Consider the following 18,899-nt stretch of genomic DNA (forward strand, 5'->3'; position numbering starts at 1 on the left):
CCCTATTTATTTATAATTTTTAATTTGTCTGATGTCTGCTACATTCACACTCGTTTAAAAATACATATAATTCACATAAATAACATCGTCGACCGTCATTATTTTTATATTTTAATTTATCTTTTTATCTATATAATTAATAATTATTTACTTATTATCAATTTTGTTTGTTTATAAAAAAAAATTTGTTAAATTTAAGTGATGAATTTATTCATAAATTAGCATATAAATTTTTAATTATTTATAATAAGTAAAACTATTGGTATATACATATATCAGCATAAATTTCAAGGCCATATTGATGAGGGATCGCTTGTTTATTATATTGTACTCATATATATTAATAGAGAGTAAGTAAGTATGATTGAAACGGTAGCGATAGTCAAGTTTCCGTCTAAGTGATATTTCAACTTATTCTACAGTTAACCAGTCTGCTATACCATGTACATATTATTATATAGGACGATCAAGACAGATAACATATATATATATATATATAATAGATAAATGGTGTATAGATATTAAAACTGGCGCTCGACTGGCTTAAAATTATATTAATAATTTTAAGTTAATTCAATTACTACATACATGAGTTTACTTATTTCTTTATTTTTAGTTATAATTATTACAACATATATATATGTTTAGAAGTATCACATCTGAGCAGTAATTTTAAGTATAGATTTTATTGCCTTTCCAGTATAGTAGTATGTAGTTTAAGTTAATCGAGCAGTTGTACTGAAACTGATATGACAAGATATATATATATATAAATTTACAAGATCCTACAAAAAAGAAAATCATGTGGTAGCCTAGTGTGTGACTTTATAATAGGTAAGTCTAGGTCTGGCGCCACATTGAGTTAGGTTTTGGTTGCTATACAGGTATAGACTCTACACCAATACTAATACGATAAGGTATAGAGATCAAGTAGTAATATTAGGAAGAGAGATAAAAAATTTGATAGGTTACTGAAGAGGAAGAAGAAAAATAAGATGTATATATAGATATGAAGATAGTTGGTGGCGGCTGTGCCTGTGGCCGCTGTGGCAGCAAGAGAGAGAGCTCGCACGCGCGCGTAATCAGAGAGTGAAATAGAAATACATTGTGTGCTCGGTATTTTTCGGGTATCTCCGCGACATTTCGTCATCATCCAACACAAGAAACCGAGCCACCGAGCTAACGTCGCGACTGAAGAACGCGAGCGGGGCAGTAAGGACAGTAAGCGCCGTGCTGCTTCGCCGGCAAGCTATTCAGTAATTTTATCATTTTTTTTTTAAATTATAAATAACAACTTATAATATTGTTGTTACTTTTTTTAAAAGTTATATACAATAATACAACTGTACATACGAAAAATAAATAATATTCTTCATTATAAGTTTTTTAAATTTTAACTATTTATTGTAACTTGAAAATTTGTATTAATATACATAAACAATAAAAAAATGATAATTAATAAAGAGAGTAATCGAGTATTCGTTGTCTGTTGGAATCATCATATGATACCAGCTGATGAAGAAATAAAATTGTAGTTGTTTAGTGCACTGGTCTTAGTCTTGTACATATGTACATTAGTTTGTACAATTGTACGTAGTGTATGTACTTGAGATGCTAAGAAATTTAAGTGTGACGAAACTTAAACTCAACTGAGAAGTAGTAGAACCAGCAGTACAAGTACCACCAACGACACCAGCACCAACAGTGTACCACCACCAGCACCAGTACCAGAACCAGTAGTGGTAGTAGTTTATATCGTGCGTGTGTCGCGAATCTGTGTAAGTGTTATTAAACAGTGTGTGTTGGTTTATATATATATATATATATATATATATATATATATATATATATATTGTACGCATAATTATCATCATTATTATTATCTTCATCATATGTATGTACGTTTAAAAGTGCGTTCCTACGTGGATGAGTTATTTATAACTTAAATTTAGCGGTCCTTCATTCAAAAATACCACAAGGTGCCAACCGTACTCACACTCATTATACTCGTTTTATTAAATAATAAACCAATTATTAATCATTCAATATGTGTAATTTATTTGAATTATTATTAATATAAAACGTGTATTGAAAAAAAAAAAAAAAAAGGAAAAGAAAAATCTATCTATCTATATATGTATAGATATTTATTTATACACAGACATACAATATTAAACGAGTTCGCAGAAGTGACGGAATATGCAAATGAGATAAATAAATTATTAAAAATTTTTTATGTGTGGCGGTTGTTGTAATGTAAAGTTGGTGAGATAACGCGTCAGCAATAGCAACAAAAAAGGCGTGACCTTGAAATTCTTTGGGAAATCTTTCGAGTTGTCGTCGTCAAGTGTTAAGTCTCGTATCCAGTGATCTTTGTGATTTTATCAGTCTCTCATCATACTATTTTTCTTTTTGTTTCTTTAAATAGAATTAAACAGACTTAAAAAAAAGTTTTAAAAAAAAACCCCCCGTGGTATAAAAATAATTTTTGTTTTTTAACTATAAAAAAATTAGTTTAATGGAATTTTTTTATTAAATAATTAATTAAAAATAATAATAATAGTAAACATAAAAGTGGTGATAAGAAATGATCGTAAAGAATAACGGCCACGTGACTACGATGCTTGGTAAACACTGTTAGACCACGTGCTCATCCCCTTTATTCCCTCTTCCTGCCTTCCCTCCCTCCCTCTCTCCTTCTCTCCCTCTTTCCAACTCAACCACCAGCTTTACAACTACGCACTTTACTTAATTTACAGCATTACTTTAATGTTTATCTATAATAACACATAATATACATAAATAAATAATTATTACCCAAATTATTATTTAAAAAAAAAAAAACAAAAATAAATTACAATCTAAATATGGATACGGATATAATGGATTCAATGAACGTATCCCTGTCCTCATCATCAGCATCATCAGTAACAGTGGTAGCAACAGCAGCAGCTCCTGGAGCAGGAGCAACAGTAACAGCAGCATCAACAACAGGAGTAGGAGTAGGAACAGGAGCAGGACAAACAAGTACAACAGCTCAAGGCTTATCGTCATTTGAATTGGAGAGCGGATTTGAGCCTCAGTTACGTGCGCGATCAAACACGTGGCCTTTGCCACGGCCTGAGGGATACGTTGATACCAGTGTTATTGGTAGCGATAGCAATGGTGGTAAAGATGAATCAAATGGTAATGTGTTATTACAACAAGTTGCTCTTGGCCAAGGTGTTGGTGCTCTTATTCCTCTTAAAAAAAATTCCTCACGTCGTAACGCTTGGGGAAATTTGAGTTATGCTGATTTAATTACACAAGCAATTACAAGTGCTTCGGATAAACGGTTGACACTTTCACAGATATACGAGTGGATGGTGCAAAACGTACCGTATTTTAAGGACAAAGGTGATAGTAACAGCAGCGCTGGTTGGAAGGTCAGTATATTATTACATACACCTAACAATGAATTACCTCTTTACGTCATTCATGTATCCTATAATAATAATAGTAATAATTAAAATCATAACAATAACAATTATTATTTACAGTATCTTGTTAATTACATTTTAACTATCATTACTGATATTCATCGTTTAATTATACATATTATCAATAGTTACTGTAATTTAATTGATAAATTCAATTTTTTTTTCTCTTGAACGAAATATTTTATTATTATATTATTATTATTTTTTTAATTATAGTTTTAAACGAATCACGTGTAAAACGATTTGAAAAATTTAATTCAATATCAAACCATTAAGTTAATTGATTGATAATAGATTAGTTTGATTGATAAAAAAAAATATGCTAACGGAGTTTTTTTTCTAGCATTTAATATTATCATTATTTGTGAAATTCAATCAACAAATAATTTTTTTTTTTTTTTTAATATAGTAAAAAAATTATAATATTTTTACATTTCTAAGGAATTTAATTTGATAAACTGACACACAAAAACATATAATCTAATGTTAGCTATTAAATCGATTAATTAATTAATAATGAATCACATTAAATTGTTCATATAGATAAATATTTTTTTTTGTCTTTAATGATATAATTCTTATAAATAGTTCGTTCATCTATAAAATTTTTAAAAGCCATTAAAAAATACATTTATTAATTTTTACCGTTTTATTTCACGGTTAATAGTTATAATAAAACAAATTCTATTTAAATAATAGACTGAGTTTTTATAGGGTGCTTTTCTTTATATTATTAAAAATGATATATAAGAAATAGTTTGGAAAAAGAAAAAAAAAATAATATCTTGGCATGATAGATAAAAAGAAAAAATAAAAGGCAGGAAAATAAATATCTTGGTCTCATAAGTCGCATGCCAATGGCTCTGTTTTCTTGATCTGACACAGGTGACGACTTATGTCTCTCTGTACTGCGTACTGACTTTATATATACATATACAAATATAAATATACACAATATTTATATCCATCACTGATACACCGCATGCGAGTCTTTGCAATATTTTTTATTTATTTTTTCTATTACCCTCTGCTATTCCCAAAAATAGTTCACCTGAATAATCTAAATAATCCTATATTTGGTTTTTAAAATTTTTCAAAATTTCAATACAGATGAAATTAAAATACAAAATTTATACATTGCAAAAATGAATGATTAATGTAAAAATATGTGTTATTATTATTATTTTTTTTTCTTAACAATGAGATAGCGAAGATTATTAAGTATATCAACAATGAAAAAGAGTTAAGTGCTTCTGCGCACCCACTGATCCTCAGTACATTGGTCAAGGCTATTTATCATCACAATATCTCATCATATATTTAACATATTTATTATTTTTCTATGTAACTACCGTACAGTAATATTTATAAAATATTAAGAAAATTTTTCATCAAATCCTAGTTATATGTTAATAATTTTTAGAGGAATCAGATTCTAACGCACATAATATGTATTCATTTTTACTACAATACAAATAAAATTAAAAAAATTATCATTATATTTAAAGTTGAAATGTTGTATCTTTCCTAAAAATAGTTAATGATATTTTAAATATTTGACAACGATAAAAATACAAGTTTTTTTTTTTTTTGGTTTTATTATTGAGATAATCGCTTTAACAAGCAGTCAATAACAATAATAGTAATAGTAATAACAATAAATGGGGGTATATGTTATATATTATCTTATTGTCTGTCTTCAAGTCCACCAATATATATATATATATATATATATATATATATATATTCATTGGTTACACAAAGTATCTGTGTATTTAAAAGTTTAAAAGATAACCGGTATAACGCTATCATGAATTGCGGGACTTTAAGGCGCGGGGTTATCGCTGTGACAACTCTTGTCACGTCCTTCGAGCTTTCATACTTGTACTTTTTTTTTTTTTTTATTATTGTTAACAGTGTATAGCATATTTATGCCTTTTACACTTCTTGCCTTTAATCGCAATCGCTACCTTTTTCTATTCCCTCCTCTTTTTCATGCGGCTGTGGACCGACTTGTGCTTCTGTACTGCATCATTACGTGATGCCCTATACCCCACCTTTTTGCCGTGGGAGTATAGCGGCAAAGGGAAACCACAGAGAAAACCTTTTGCCAGTACAGCTGTCATTTTTCGGAGCAGGTGAAGTTCCAGTGATCGATAAAATTCCCATTTTACCGATCACTGGCTCTTCAGTCCGCGCCTAGCGCACAGAGACGTCCGATCAAGCTCAATGCATGGCTAAGCGGTCACCCAGCCAAACAGTAACCACGCTCGGTGCTGCTTAACTTTGATGATCGCCCGAGCCACACATGAACCGATCGGCTGCCTCTGCCCCTTCATACTTGTACTTATTTATCAATTTATTATTTTAAAAATTATGTAAATATTTGTATATCCGTATATATCATAACCAACTACGTCAGTATCATCATTGAAATTTTTTTTTTTTAATCTCCAAATAATTATATATACACAAATTTAAAATACTCGTTGTCATTATTTTATGAAAAAGCTTTTTAAGCACAATAAAAAATATACAGATATATATATTGGAGTAACTTTTAAAGGGTATAAATATTCGATACGCAGTTAAATCTCTTGCGATATCTTTAAGTAATTGACGCGCAAAACCACTTGCCGCAATATAATCCAAAGCGACAGTTAAACAGTCAAGGTTTAATATGCAAAGTTAAAAAAAAAAAACGTTTTTTTTTTTTTTTTACGCCACTTATTTTTAGTTTTTTCTCATTTCTTTAAATATTCAATAATTAATACAGAATAATAATATACTGATGATTATAAGATTTTAATAAATTTAATATTTGTTAACAGCAACTCAGTAACGTATATTATACAATGTATAGTAAATTGAACTTTGAAGTGACTTAACTATTGGATTCAAAGTCCAAACACTATCTAAAACATTGTAGTCTTGCTAGTAATACCTACATATTAGTGTAGTATAATAGTAAAAAGAGTTATTTATAAATTATTATTTTTTTTATCTTTAAAATTATTTACGGAAAAATAATTCGTATTGTAGGTGGAATAAAATAAAAAAAAATGTAATTATGTATCCTGTATCACTGATAATCATTGTGAAAAAAAAAGATATATATATATATATATAATACGACACTAACACATGAAGCAACGCATTGCACGCAGTAGACGCGTCGTTACTCCGAGGTCTTTACTCAAGGTTGGACCTGACGTCAGCTCAAGCCTTCTCCGCGTAGTGCTTTGGCTGTTGCTGCTGCTGCTGCCGTTGCTGTTATTGTAGTATAGCTGCTGCTGTTAAAAGATGTCCATCATTACAAACGTCGTATCACCACGATTATATATATATATATATAGGTTTAGATATACATAAGATACGTGATGAGGAGAGTATGTACAATATACGACCCACAATTTTAGTTTAGTTTTGTATTCAGTAGCATAGTGGGTATACAGTAAGATTTTTTTACACATAAAAAATCAGTGTCGTACTATCTATTTTTCATTATTAATTTATAATAATTTCTACTACTCATATTGAGATAATATCTGTGGTCATATGATTAATACAGTCCATAGGTTGCTTAAATTTTTAAACATTTTTAAAAGCTCCAATTGCAAACATCTTCAATATAAGAGATAATAAATAATAGTTATAATTAATTTATCTTTTTAAGGAAATAAATTTATCAATCTTGAGTAAAAAATTTTATTTAAAAAAATATCATCAAATGATATTTTTATTAACACAGATTTTTTCATGTTGTAACTTCAGCTGTTAAAATATTTTAAATCAAAGCCTTGAAAATCTTATAAGAAAAAATATAAAAATCTACTTCACTCCAATCTATAGAAAAAAGAAAAAAAAGGCAATAACTATAATATAATTTATTATTTATACAATCATTCAACTAATAATTGAATAAATAAAAATATTTAAACTCATTTGAAGATATTTTTATTATTAAATTTCAAAAATATAAATATATATATTAAAGTAGTTTAATTACAACCATTAAAAGTTCTAATTTAGTGTACATATATATACCTATAGTAATTCGTAGTTCATTGCTCCGCTTTTATCGAACAATTTTTTAGTTTAAATCAATTTTAGCTAGCTCTCTCGAGACTTTATTATCTTCTGTAATTGTTAGAGAAAAAAAAATTCTTTCTATTTTACAGTTTTCCCGGAATTAAAATTCAGAACTTACCTTGTAAAAATGTTAATTTTTTTTAATATATGGATAGAAATACTTAACATCTATATCTTTAAATTTTAATAATTTAAAAATATATATTTTTATTATGATGAATACTATATGAATAGTTACGACTAAAAATCCTGATAATCTTTAAAATAAATAATTCAAGTGTGAAAAGTATTTGGATTACGAAATAATATATATATATAGATTTATACTCTTTTTTTAATTCCTCATTCTTATCAAATATTCGTTAGCTGTAACATTATGTTCGGTATTTGATTTAAAATTAAATGCGGGAAAAAAAAAGAAAAAAATGAATAAATGCACGATAGGTCAGAGTGGTTGAGGCTAATAAGTGACGAAAGAGAATTAAAAACTGACTACATAAATGATGATAGAGAGTGATATAGAGTGTATAACTTTACAGCAGCGATTTATTTGATTTATCGTGCTTGACGATACGACACGAGTGAGAAGGCAAGAATAAGAAAGCCAACAAGATGATATATATATATATATATATATATTTATATTTGTCCAACGTAGATGAAACTACTCTAGGAGCAATTGCGTATAGCAAAGATAACGATGAGGAAAAAGAAAAAAATAATAAAAAGAGAAAGAAAGTCTAATTGAGATCAATTGCGCGCGAACTCGCAGCCAAACCCAACCTATAATGTTTCTTATGCCAATTGTTCTTTCATGGTCATTTCTTTTTCTCTTTTTTTATTCTCCCTTTTTTCTGCTATCTTCATAAATATCTATTATCAATTTATAAGCCAGATTTATTATTAAATTACCATAAGTACATATAATAACAAAAATTTTACTAAAAATGCTTTTTTTTTTTAATTATTTCGCAAATTTACTTAATAAAAATAATTTACTTGATATTAATGCAATGTAATGTAATGTTAAATGACACTGCATTGAAAACTAGTGATGTAAATTAACTGGTCGATTATTATTTCTCTCTTTCGTGACACTAGAAAATTCATTAACTATTTATCATTCTGTAGTGGGATGTATAGTTAATGCAAGTTTTATTATCATTTGTCGTGGTTTATTTTTTTATATTCTATATATAAATTATCAACAATTGCACTATCATATATTGTCCATAAAATATTGATCGAAACTTTCTTAATAATTGTTACAGAATTCAATTAGACACAATTTGTCATTACATAACCGATTCATGCGAGTACAGAATGAGGGTACAGGTAAATCATCATGGTGGATGATTAATCCGGATGCTAAACCTGGAAAATCAGCTCGTAGAAGGTATGCAAATTAATATATGAAGCATTCCATGCTAAATCGGACAGTTTAAAAAATTTTAATTTTTGATTTTCTTTATTTTTTAATGTTTTGTAGTACCCATAAAAACACTCTTCCCGGTAAATTTTGATTTTTTTTCGATGACCCATTCGAAAATCGCTGTTTTGCACACCTCAAGCGCGAAAGTGCGGAGATGCTTTACTGGCACTTCTCTTTTTTCGACTATTTCATTCACACAAAAATATTTATACATTATTTTAGTTACACCAAATGAGGTAAAAATGTATAATAGCATATAGAGAATTTATTAAGGAACAATTTAAACCCAATATTAAGTCGATTCGTTATTTTAGTAGTTTAAAATGAATTATTTTAACTCAAGAAACCAGTGCTGTCAATTGTTATGTATGAAACTTCGAAAACACGATAACTCTCGACAGACACAATTAATCGGCCTAATTTTTTAACTTTCCGCTAAGAAAATTGAAAATTAAAAAAAAAAAGGAAGTAATTGGTTTCAGTCCAATAGTAACCAATAATAACGTTTTCGAGCTCTCCGAGCGATGTCTAAGACAAAAAGGCGGGGTATTTAAAAAAAATTTTAATGAAAAAATATTAAACTTAAAATAAGAAATGAAAAATTTATCAGTTGAATAAAAATTCATAATGAAAAAAAGTAAATTAATATTATAAGATAAAAGTAATTATAAAAAATAAAATGAGCGATTGAGGTGTGCACTTTTGGATTTTCCAACATTTTTTTGGTTTTTTGCTCATAACTTCTTTGATAATGGTCCAAATCAAAACTTTGTGTTTTAATTTTTATTTTTTCATGTGCTTTTGGAAAAAAAAAAAAAAAAAAAAAACGTACAAGTCTTCCAAAAAAAATTTTTTATGTGATTCTCACGTTTTAAACTTTGAATCTTTTTTTTTAAAGTATTTTCATACTTTTATTTTTTTGAAAATTTTTTATAATAAACTACACTCTTTTCCGCAACTTTTAAGTCTGGTCTGATCATGGGACTCGTGGCTATTATTGTTTTTGATTTTTGAAAAATTTTTGTTTCTCTATTAATCATTATGAATACCAATTTTTGTCATTATTTATTATTTTGTTAATTCTTTTAAGTAGTTTTTACAATTTTTCACTGTAGACAGGTGTTTAAAATTAATAATTAGTCGTTAAGTCTGTTGATAACCAATCGTAAAGAAAATAAAAGACTTTAACGAGTAATTAATTTTAAACACCTGTTTACAGTGAAAAATTGTAAAAACTACTTAAAAAAATCAGAAAAATAATAAATAGTGACAAAACTAGTTTCAAAAATTGAAAAGAAATAATAGCCATGAAAGTCCCACGATCAACCCGGGCTTAAAAGTTGTGGAATAGAGTGTAGTTTGTTATAAAATTTTCAAAAAAATCAAAGTATGCTTGTACTTTGAAAAAAAATATGCAAAGTTTAAAACTTGAAAATCACATGAAAAAATGTTTTGAAAAACTTGTTCGTATTTTTTTCCAAATAGTACATAAAAAAAAAAAAATTCGATTTCGACCATTATCAAAGAGGTTATGAGCAAAAAACAAAAAAAAGAGTGGTTTTCTAACAGGTCATCGAAAAATTTCAAAATTTACCAGGAAGGGTTTTTTGATGGATACTACAAAACATAAAAAAAATGAAGGAATTTAAAAATTAAAATTTTTCAAACTATCTGATTTGGCATGAAATGCCCTATTATATACATACATATTTATTCAATGGCAAAATAATAATGATAATGTGAATGAGAATAGAGCGACATCAATGGAAACAAGTAAATTCGAAAAACGGCGAGGTCGAGTTAAGAAAAAGGTAGAGGCTCTTCGTAACGGATTACAATCCGATGCTGTAACATCGAGCCCTAGTAGTAGTGTGAGTGAAGGTCTCGATTTATTTCCTGATAGTCCTCTTCACACGAGTAGTTTTCAGCTTTCACCAGACTTTCGGTGCGTTTTTTATTTATTTATTTTTTTTATTTATAATTAATAATAATACTAATAATAATATTTATTATTGTTGTTATTATAATAGTCCACGAGCATCGAGTAATGCATCTTCAGTAGGCCGGCTTAGTCCCATTCCTGCGGTTCTCGGGGAGCCTGACTGGACTCCAAATTATGTTTCATCTTATAGTCCAGAACAATTGGCCGGTAATCTTGCCGAAACGATGAAATTGGAATCGTATCAGATGTACCAATCTCCGGCGGGGAATCAACAACAACAGCAACAACAACAACAACAACAACAACAACAACAACAACAACAACAACAGCAACCACCCCCGCCATCTTATTTTGAAGCACAACAGTACTCAAGGAACAATCCATTACGTTCGGCTGTATCACCTTACAGTTTACCCCCACAATCCAATAATCACCTTCAACGATGTTCGATTCATCGTTTACAGACATGCTCATGTCAAATGGTATATTTTAACTTTAAAAATATAATAATTAATTATATTTCGGAAGGTAAACTCTATTTTGTTTTTTATAAATATAGAATTCAAGTCCTGTATCGGGTATGTCACCAACGTATCATCAGAATGAATCACGACCTTCTCTTGGTGCTCAACAACCTCAATCTCAGCAGCAACAACAGCAACATCAGCAACAACAACAACAACAACAGCAGCAACAATTAAAAGAACAGAAACAAGAACGAAAAGATCAGACACTATCGTCACAATCATTTCCTTATTTAATGCAGTGTCAACAACGACTACAAAACCAAAATCAAACAGTATCCGTAAATTCTAGTCCTTCAGCAGCAGTTAATCTTTTAGACGGTTCTTCTTCAGATCTGTCCTGCTGTAATAACATAGATATAAATGCAGCTAGTACAATGATGGGGGAGTTGATGGGGGCTTTGAATAACAGTGCATTACTCGACGATCTTAATATTAATATTGAGGGTCTACATGGTGGATTTGATTGTAATGTTGATGAGGTAATTATTTTATTTATAGTAAAATTAAAAAAAAAAATAATAATAATAATAATAATGATGATAATAATAATAGGTTATTAAACATGAACTCTCTATGGACGGTACTTTGGATTTTAATTTTCAACATGGTATCATTGATTCAGCACTTGAATCTGTTAACGATGGTGACACTATTCAAGGAAATGTTATGGGTTCAAATAATACTGTCAATTCTACAACACCCGCAAACTCATCGCCCAGTTCTGGCTACGTAAACACTAATAATCCTACGACACCTACAGCACCACCCTCCTGGGTTCACTAACAGTATCGATATATATCTTATATATTTATATGTATAAATCTATAATACGTAAAAACGACAAAACACTCAAGTAAGTTTAAATATCTATGATATAATAATATAAAAGTCAGTAGCTCATTTTATGCTGGATTTAATTGTGAAAAATTTGTCTTATGAGATAAAACTAGTGAGAGATGAAAAATGAGTAGTAGATTAAGTATAAAATGGTCTTAGGTTGTAGATGTATAAAAAGCATAAAGTTGTTGAACTAAACGCAGAACTTTATAATTCTTGTGACGCTTTTTCGGAAAATAAGATAGACGAGAGGTTGGTAAGTGGCGGTGCAACCAGAGAGCAAGGCAAGAGCAAAGGCAAAAGTACAGGCAAAAGCAAGAGCAAGGGTGAACAAGTTACAGTAGCAGTTGGGGTTGTAACATTAAGGTAGTACATTGTGGCGCCAGACATGTCTACCCTCCTATACTATTACTATATATATATATATATATATATATATATATATATATATATATATATATATATATATAGAGAGAGAGAGAGAGAGAGAGAGAGAGAGAGAGAGAGAGAGAGAGAGAGAGAGAGAGAGAGAGAGAGAGAGAGAGAGAGAGAGAGAGAGAGAGAGATACACACATATATATATTTACAAAGTAGTAACTATATATATATATGTTTTATAGAATGAAAGCTACTGCTGTTATTGCTGACGCTTTAACTCTTACACTTCTACACCATACGAAAAGTCTCAAACTCTTTCTTTTTTTTATTCTTATCAACTTTAATCTTAATCTTTTAATCGAATATTATCTCCATTTTTATAATTAAATTACTTATTCATTAATTATTATTAGTACTCTAATTTATTCATTTTGTTATTATTATTATTAACATTGAATACATTATACAAATTTAAAATTTTTGGATAAATAAAATTAAACTATTATTTAACGTAAAAGACGGATAAAAAAAAAAAAGTTAACTGACGAAGACGAGTAAATTGAGTTAGGAAAAATTTAAAAATTGAATTCTTAAAAATCTAATATATTCACGGTTAGCATCAATTGTGCTATCGGTGGTGGTGGTGGTTAGTAAACGTCATTCATAACTCACGACTTACGGAGAAAATAAACTAAATTCAATTGAATAGACTTAACTTGCGACTTTTCGTCCCTTAATATTATTTAAAAATAATAACTTTAAAAATTCGTTTTATTTTAAATAAATTTTCTTTATTAATAAAATGTTTTAAATAATGATGTATGGTATTTTTTTTTCGTTGATTATTAAAATAAAACACGTTATTACCATTCAGAAAAAAATGACATTTGATTCATGAGTCATAGAGTAACAAAGAAAGAAAATTATAAAAAAAAATAATAATAATAATTATAAACAAATCAAGTAACAAATATTTAAGAGTTTTGATAACGCACTTCCGGTGTGTATACGTGATGTCACGTGGATGTCGTCGCTATATTACGCACCGACATGCAGACACTTGTTGCTTCTGCACTGTTATTGTGTGACTGAGTAGGATTACATACATAAAATGCATACATACAAATAGCAAATAGTTATGTTTATAGAGTAAATTGTATACAATAGAATGGGGCACTGGCCAACTGTTTAGGTGCTGCAGGACAACGCGTGACTAAGTGCATATCAAGTGTATTTTCGTGGTATTTTCTTGTAGTCGAGTCAACTACTCGAGTATTAACAAAATAGTACTGGAATAGAACAAAATAAAACACAATAGATGTATATATATATATATATATATATATATATATAAGTAAATAAGGGAGAAGGAAACAAGCAACAAGCTACATCGGGTCGGATAAGCCAAATAGTTATACTCCTCCTGCTACTGCTTTTATGCTATCTGTTGGCTACTCGCCTTCTTTGTTTTATTTTTTTTTTTAAATCAAATTTTATTATATTACTAAATCTTTTGTAAACTAATTCATTTTTATTTACATTCACTTTTAGCTGTTGACCAAATCAATATTAATACGATTTAATTTTCAAATTGACATTCAAATTTATGACAGTTTTTTTTTATCTGTAAAAATTTACGTGTGATATCTTTTGTAGGATCCAAGTTATTTTTTTTATTTTTTATCCCTATTTCTCGTCGCGCGAACGTTGATTTCAAGCTGGCGCCCGATGTCTGGTGCAACTAGACGACAGAAACGACGGTTGAGAGAGAGTCACTTGAGATATTTTATCGAAAACTCAGGGTGGAATGTAGGTGGAAATTTATCCTATTGTAGAGATAGTTGCGATAATCGATTGCTATTTTTCTAGGTCAAAGGCATAATTTATGGTAATTTAATAAAACAAATATAAAACATTTTGGTTTTTTTTTTCATCATTGGTGTATAAATATTAATTTATATTTATGTATAGATATTTTATGGGCATACCCAACACCTTTGATCTATACACTATCATTATATTAAATATTATTAAGGAATGGAGAAATAACTTTTTGTCGGCGAAATAAGTCGTAGTAGCAACGTTGGCGCCGATTACCCAAATTGCATTAATCCTCTAACTTAATATTATTATGTAAGTCTACTACAAATATTACTAGGTGTGAGAAATGCTGATGGCTGCATCCAAAAAGTTTATTCTCATTCTTACTTCTCTATACCTACTCACTTAATATGTATTAACAAGTATATATATACATATATATAGAGCTTAGCCGGTGATGTGTACTATTCAGTCCCCTATAAATTTCTCTACTCAGTGGCATCACTCCAATTATTTAATTTCTTCCATTTCCTAAATCTCTCTCAATACAATTATCCCTTCTCTACACTGAGAGTAAATTTGTTATAAAGACGATTCTTGTCTCATCCCCATCAGCAGCAGTTCTTTTTCATTTCTTTAATCTAGTCATTTATGTGTCATCGCGTCGTCATATCACATAATACAATAATACTACTTCTATGACTACTGTATATACGGACCATTAAGTAAAATTTAATAAACTTTATTTATAAATATAAAATGTAATTGTTATATATATATATATATATATATATATATATATATATATATATATATATATATATATATATATATATATATATATATATATAGATAGATAGATTATCTAGAAGAAAGAAAATTGATGGCTTTTGCGAATTAGTGCGAGACCGGTATAACTCATTCATGGGTAGTTAACACGAGATTGAAATTCTTTTCAGTGGTTTGCGTATTACAAATCGTAAGTTGTAAAGTTTTTGCGGCCGAATAACCCGCGTTATTCGGTAGTATCTTACTGTACTACTACAACTACAACTACAAATACAACTATTATACTATTACGACGACGACGACGACGACGACGACAAGTATACGACGAAGAGAAATAGAGTAAAGGAATAGATAAAATTGAAAAGTAGAGATAAAGAAAAAAAAAGTTGTATGAAAAAGAGTGGGTGGTTTCGGTGGTGGGAGTGCCAGTAGCGCATATAAGTGGAATGGGAATCATCGGAGGTGGATACAGTAGGAAGGGTAGAAAGTCAGGAAGACAAGTACGAGTGGGTACCTAGCTAGCGAGAAACTATCGCGGAAAGAAGAAGGAATAACCCAAGTGGAAGAATATGCGGCTGCAAGAAAGACCGCCCGTCCAATATTTCAACTTAGAGACGATCCTCGCGAGTAGACTGTGAGCGACCACTTGAAATATCTTGTCGCCAGTGCAAAACTTTTAGACTCGGGCAAACTGAAACATGCTGACGTAACTATAAAGATGGCCGTCGCCATCCCCATCGCCAACCTATACAACTGATACTACTAATACTATACTAATACCATGTAATACCACTACTACACTTAACTACTATACAGTAGATATAGTAGATATAGCATCCTTACTATTATACTGATATATGCCATACTATACTAGTAACAGCTATCAAATGGCTAGCATTATTTCTTTTTACTTTTCCTTTACACTTTTATCTTCTTCATGGCCTACCCTACAACCTACTACCCTTTTCATCTTAATTTAATAACCATTTTAGATTTTTTTTCAGCTCTTTTTTATCTTTTGCATCCCTCTAGAAAACAAATTTATTTAAGATTTAAATTCATATATAATAATATTAATCGATAATAATATAATAGGGATTAGGGGTCAGGGGTTATTAGTAAGGTGGATTATGGTTGTGTCGTAGTCCCTACTCGTATCTCATAATTCTATATCTGTCGTCTTATATATATATATATGTACATATAGTCTATACTATCGTATGATATCGGCGAATAGAACCCGTCGCCGTGTCAGCCGTCGAAAATCAGATGAACAAGCGACTAAAGTGGGGATGAGAAGGCTCGTTGGCGCCGGAAAGACGCGCCACGGCGCCACGTGCAGACCATCCCCCTTCTCTCACGCTTTTACTTTTCGGACACCCCATTCACCTACCACCCCTTTTACTCTCTCTCTCTCTCTCTCTCTTTATTTTTTTAATGTTAACATTCGTTAGAGAAGCATGTCGTGCCCTTAAAATGTAATTGTGTATTTTAAACATGTTGTCATAAATTATTGTATTACTATGATCAATTAAAAGTTTAAATGACATAATTTTTGTTTTCCTAACCATAATCTTATAAAAGATTTAGACCTTATTGAATTTAGCATAAAATGAGCTACTAATACCATTAAGATACATGTATACTTCATTAATTTTACTGCACGCTACCTCGTATGGAAAAAAAATTACCAAAAAAAAATTTCAACAACAGTTAGTAATTGAAATTGAAATTCCTCTTATAAATTATTATATTAAAAAAATATTTTTAAAAGAACGACTTTTTTAAAAATATTGCTGTGCCAAGTGTCACATTTAAATTATTAAAAAAATTCTTCGTTAATAAAATGAAATCGTAAATTCGATTGAAAAAAATAAAAAAAAGTGGTAACAGCACAACAAATATTCGAACGAAATATTTGCTCGATTTATTATTATATTTTACTTTTTTTTTTTTACTTTTTGATTATTATTATTATTTTTTTTCATACTGTCCGCACAGAAAAAACAGTTAATTTGAATCAAAAAATTTTTTTGAACCATGCGGAAAATAAAATTTTTTTTGCACCTAGTAAATAATCATCTTGAACCAAAATTTTTTTTTCTTTTTTAAGCAAGATTAAATTTTCTTGTTGAAAAAAAAAAAAATTACATTTTTCGCTATAAGTACTATTCTTTAAACGTAAGAATTTTTGTATCCTCCAACCAAGAAAAGTTGCTTAAACCAAGAGAAAAATTTCTTGAGAGAAAAGATATGTATGATGTATGAAGGAGGAAGGTCATCAGTATTTGACAGCAGTAGCGGGAGTAATATGGTGCTCACCACGAGATCGCGCTCAGTCGCTTGTGGTGTCCCTGGTTAGAAAAATATTTCAGAGCTTTAAAAAAGTACTTTTCAGATAAAAAAAAATCTGAAAAACCCTGTGGGCCAACTCCAAATTTTCCCTCTCTGAGCTCGAAAACATTATAACATTAATTTCTGAGCTTTTCGAATACAAAATACTGTTGGACCGTAAGAACATATTTTACTGAAAAAAAAAAAAAAAAAAAAAAAAAAGAATTTGTCCGACGATATCTTTAGAACGAATTAAATAAATTAAACACGTAAACTACTCAACTGTTCAACTTCAAAATTTAATCAGTACTAAGTTTCAGTGAGCCCTTTCGATTGCCGCCAAGTACGCTTAAATCGGTTGATTCGTTTCGAAGACGTCGGACAAAAAATTTACACACACATACGGACGGACGTCCGTATGAAAATAGTCAGAATAGCTTATTAGAACCTCCAAACGTCGAGATCTGATGAAAACTCGATTTCCGAAAATCCGACCGAAACCAATAACTTTCTTTTTTTGAAAATTTTCAATTTTCATAGAGAAGGGTTAAAAATTGGGAAAACAATATTTTTCTTGACCCAAGTTAACTGTTTTTTCTGTGTGATTGCTCGTACAAATCATAAATACTTACTAAATAAGCATTAACGTACTAGTGTCATTTAAACTTTTTTATAAATTAAAAAAGCCAATTTTTAAAACTAAATACTTATGGTTTATTTTTGTTCTTTTTATTACAGAATAAATGCAACGATAATAGGAATAAGAAAATAATACTGCAGAGAAGCATGTGATAAGATATATTCATATATACGTATATATATATATATACTATATATATATAATAGAACTAGAAATAATTATATGGACAATTTGTTTTCATCTGTTAAATTTAAATACATTTATTTACATCATTTATTAGGCATATAAAATATTTTAATTGTTAAAAAATAAAAAACAAAAAAGGAATAATTTTTAGGAAAGAAAAAAAGTGCTGTTTGAATTGTTATATGTATGCATCTTTATGACTTTTATTTTTGTTTTTTTTTTTTTTTCTTTTTATCAACATATAGTCAATTATTCCAAGATTAATGTATACATAATATAATCAGTTGGTCAATTAAAAAAAACATGTTTAAAAACAAAAACGGCTATAAATGAAATAAGACGGGTTAAATTATGAAAAAATTGTCTTTTAAAAATTGAAAAAAAAAAATGATACTTGAAATACAATCAAGTTTTAGTAAAGTGGTATAATAGATAGAAAATA

The 18,899-nt window shown here is 29.1% G+C and overlaps 1 protein-coding gene across 2 annotated transcripts; it reads left to right on the top strand.

The window, feature by feature from the left end:
• The first annotated feature begins 1,214 nt into the window (after nt 1-1,214).
• LOC130669932 (forkhead box protein O-like) lies at nt 1,215-12,325 on the top strand. 2 transcript variants are annotated; one of them, XM_057473193.1, is made up of 7 exons: nt 3,015-3,186; nt 3,351-3,425; nt 8,843-8,967; nt 10,757-10,948; nt 11,034-11,427; nt 11,505-11,951; nt 12,025-12,325. In XM_057473193.1, the coding sequence occupies exons 1-7, from the start codon at nt 3,163-3,165 to the stop codon at nt 12,253-12,255; spliced, it is 1,488 nt and encodes a 495-aa protein (XP_057329176.1). In that variant the 5' UTR covers nt 3,015-3,162; the 3' UTR covers nt 12,256-12,325. The 2 variants fall into 2 exon arrangements, with proteins under 2 accessions (XP_057329112.1, XP_057329176.1); XM_057473129.1 differs by having other exon boundaries at nt 1,215-3,425.
• Nucleotides 12,326-18,899: the final 6,574 nt, after the last annotated feature.

Source organism: Microplitis mediator, chromosome 1 (assembly GCF_029852145.1).
Source record: "Microplitis mediator isolate UGA2020A chromosome 1, iyMicMedi2.1, whole genome shotgun sequence".
In the NCBI taxonomy this organism is placed as follows: domain Eukaryota; kingdom Metazoa; phylum Arthropoda; class Insecta; order Hymenoptera; family Braconidae; genus Microplitis; species Microplitis mediator.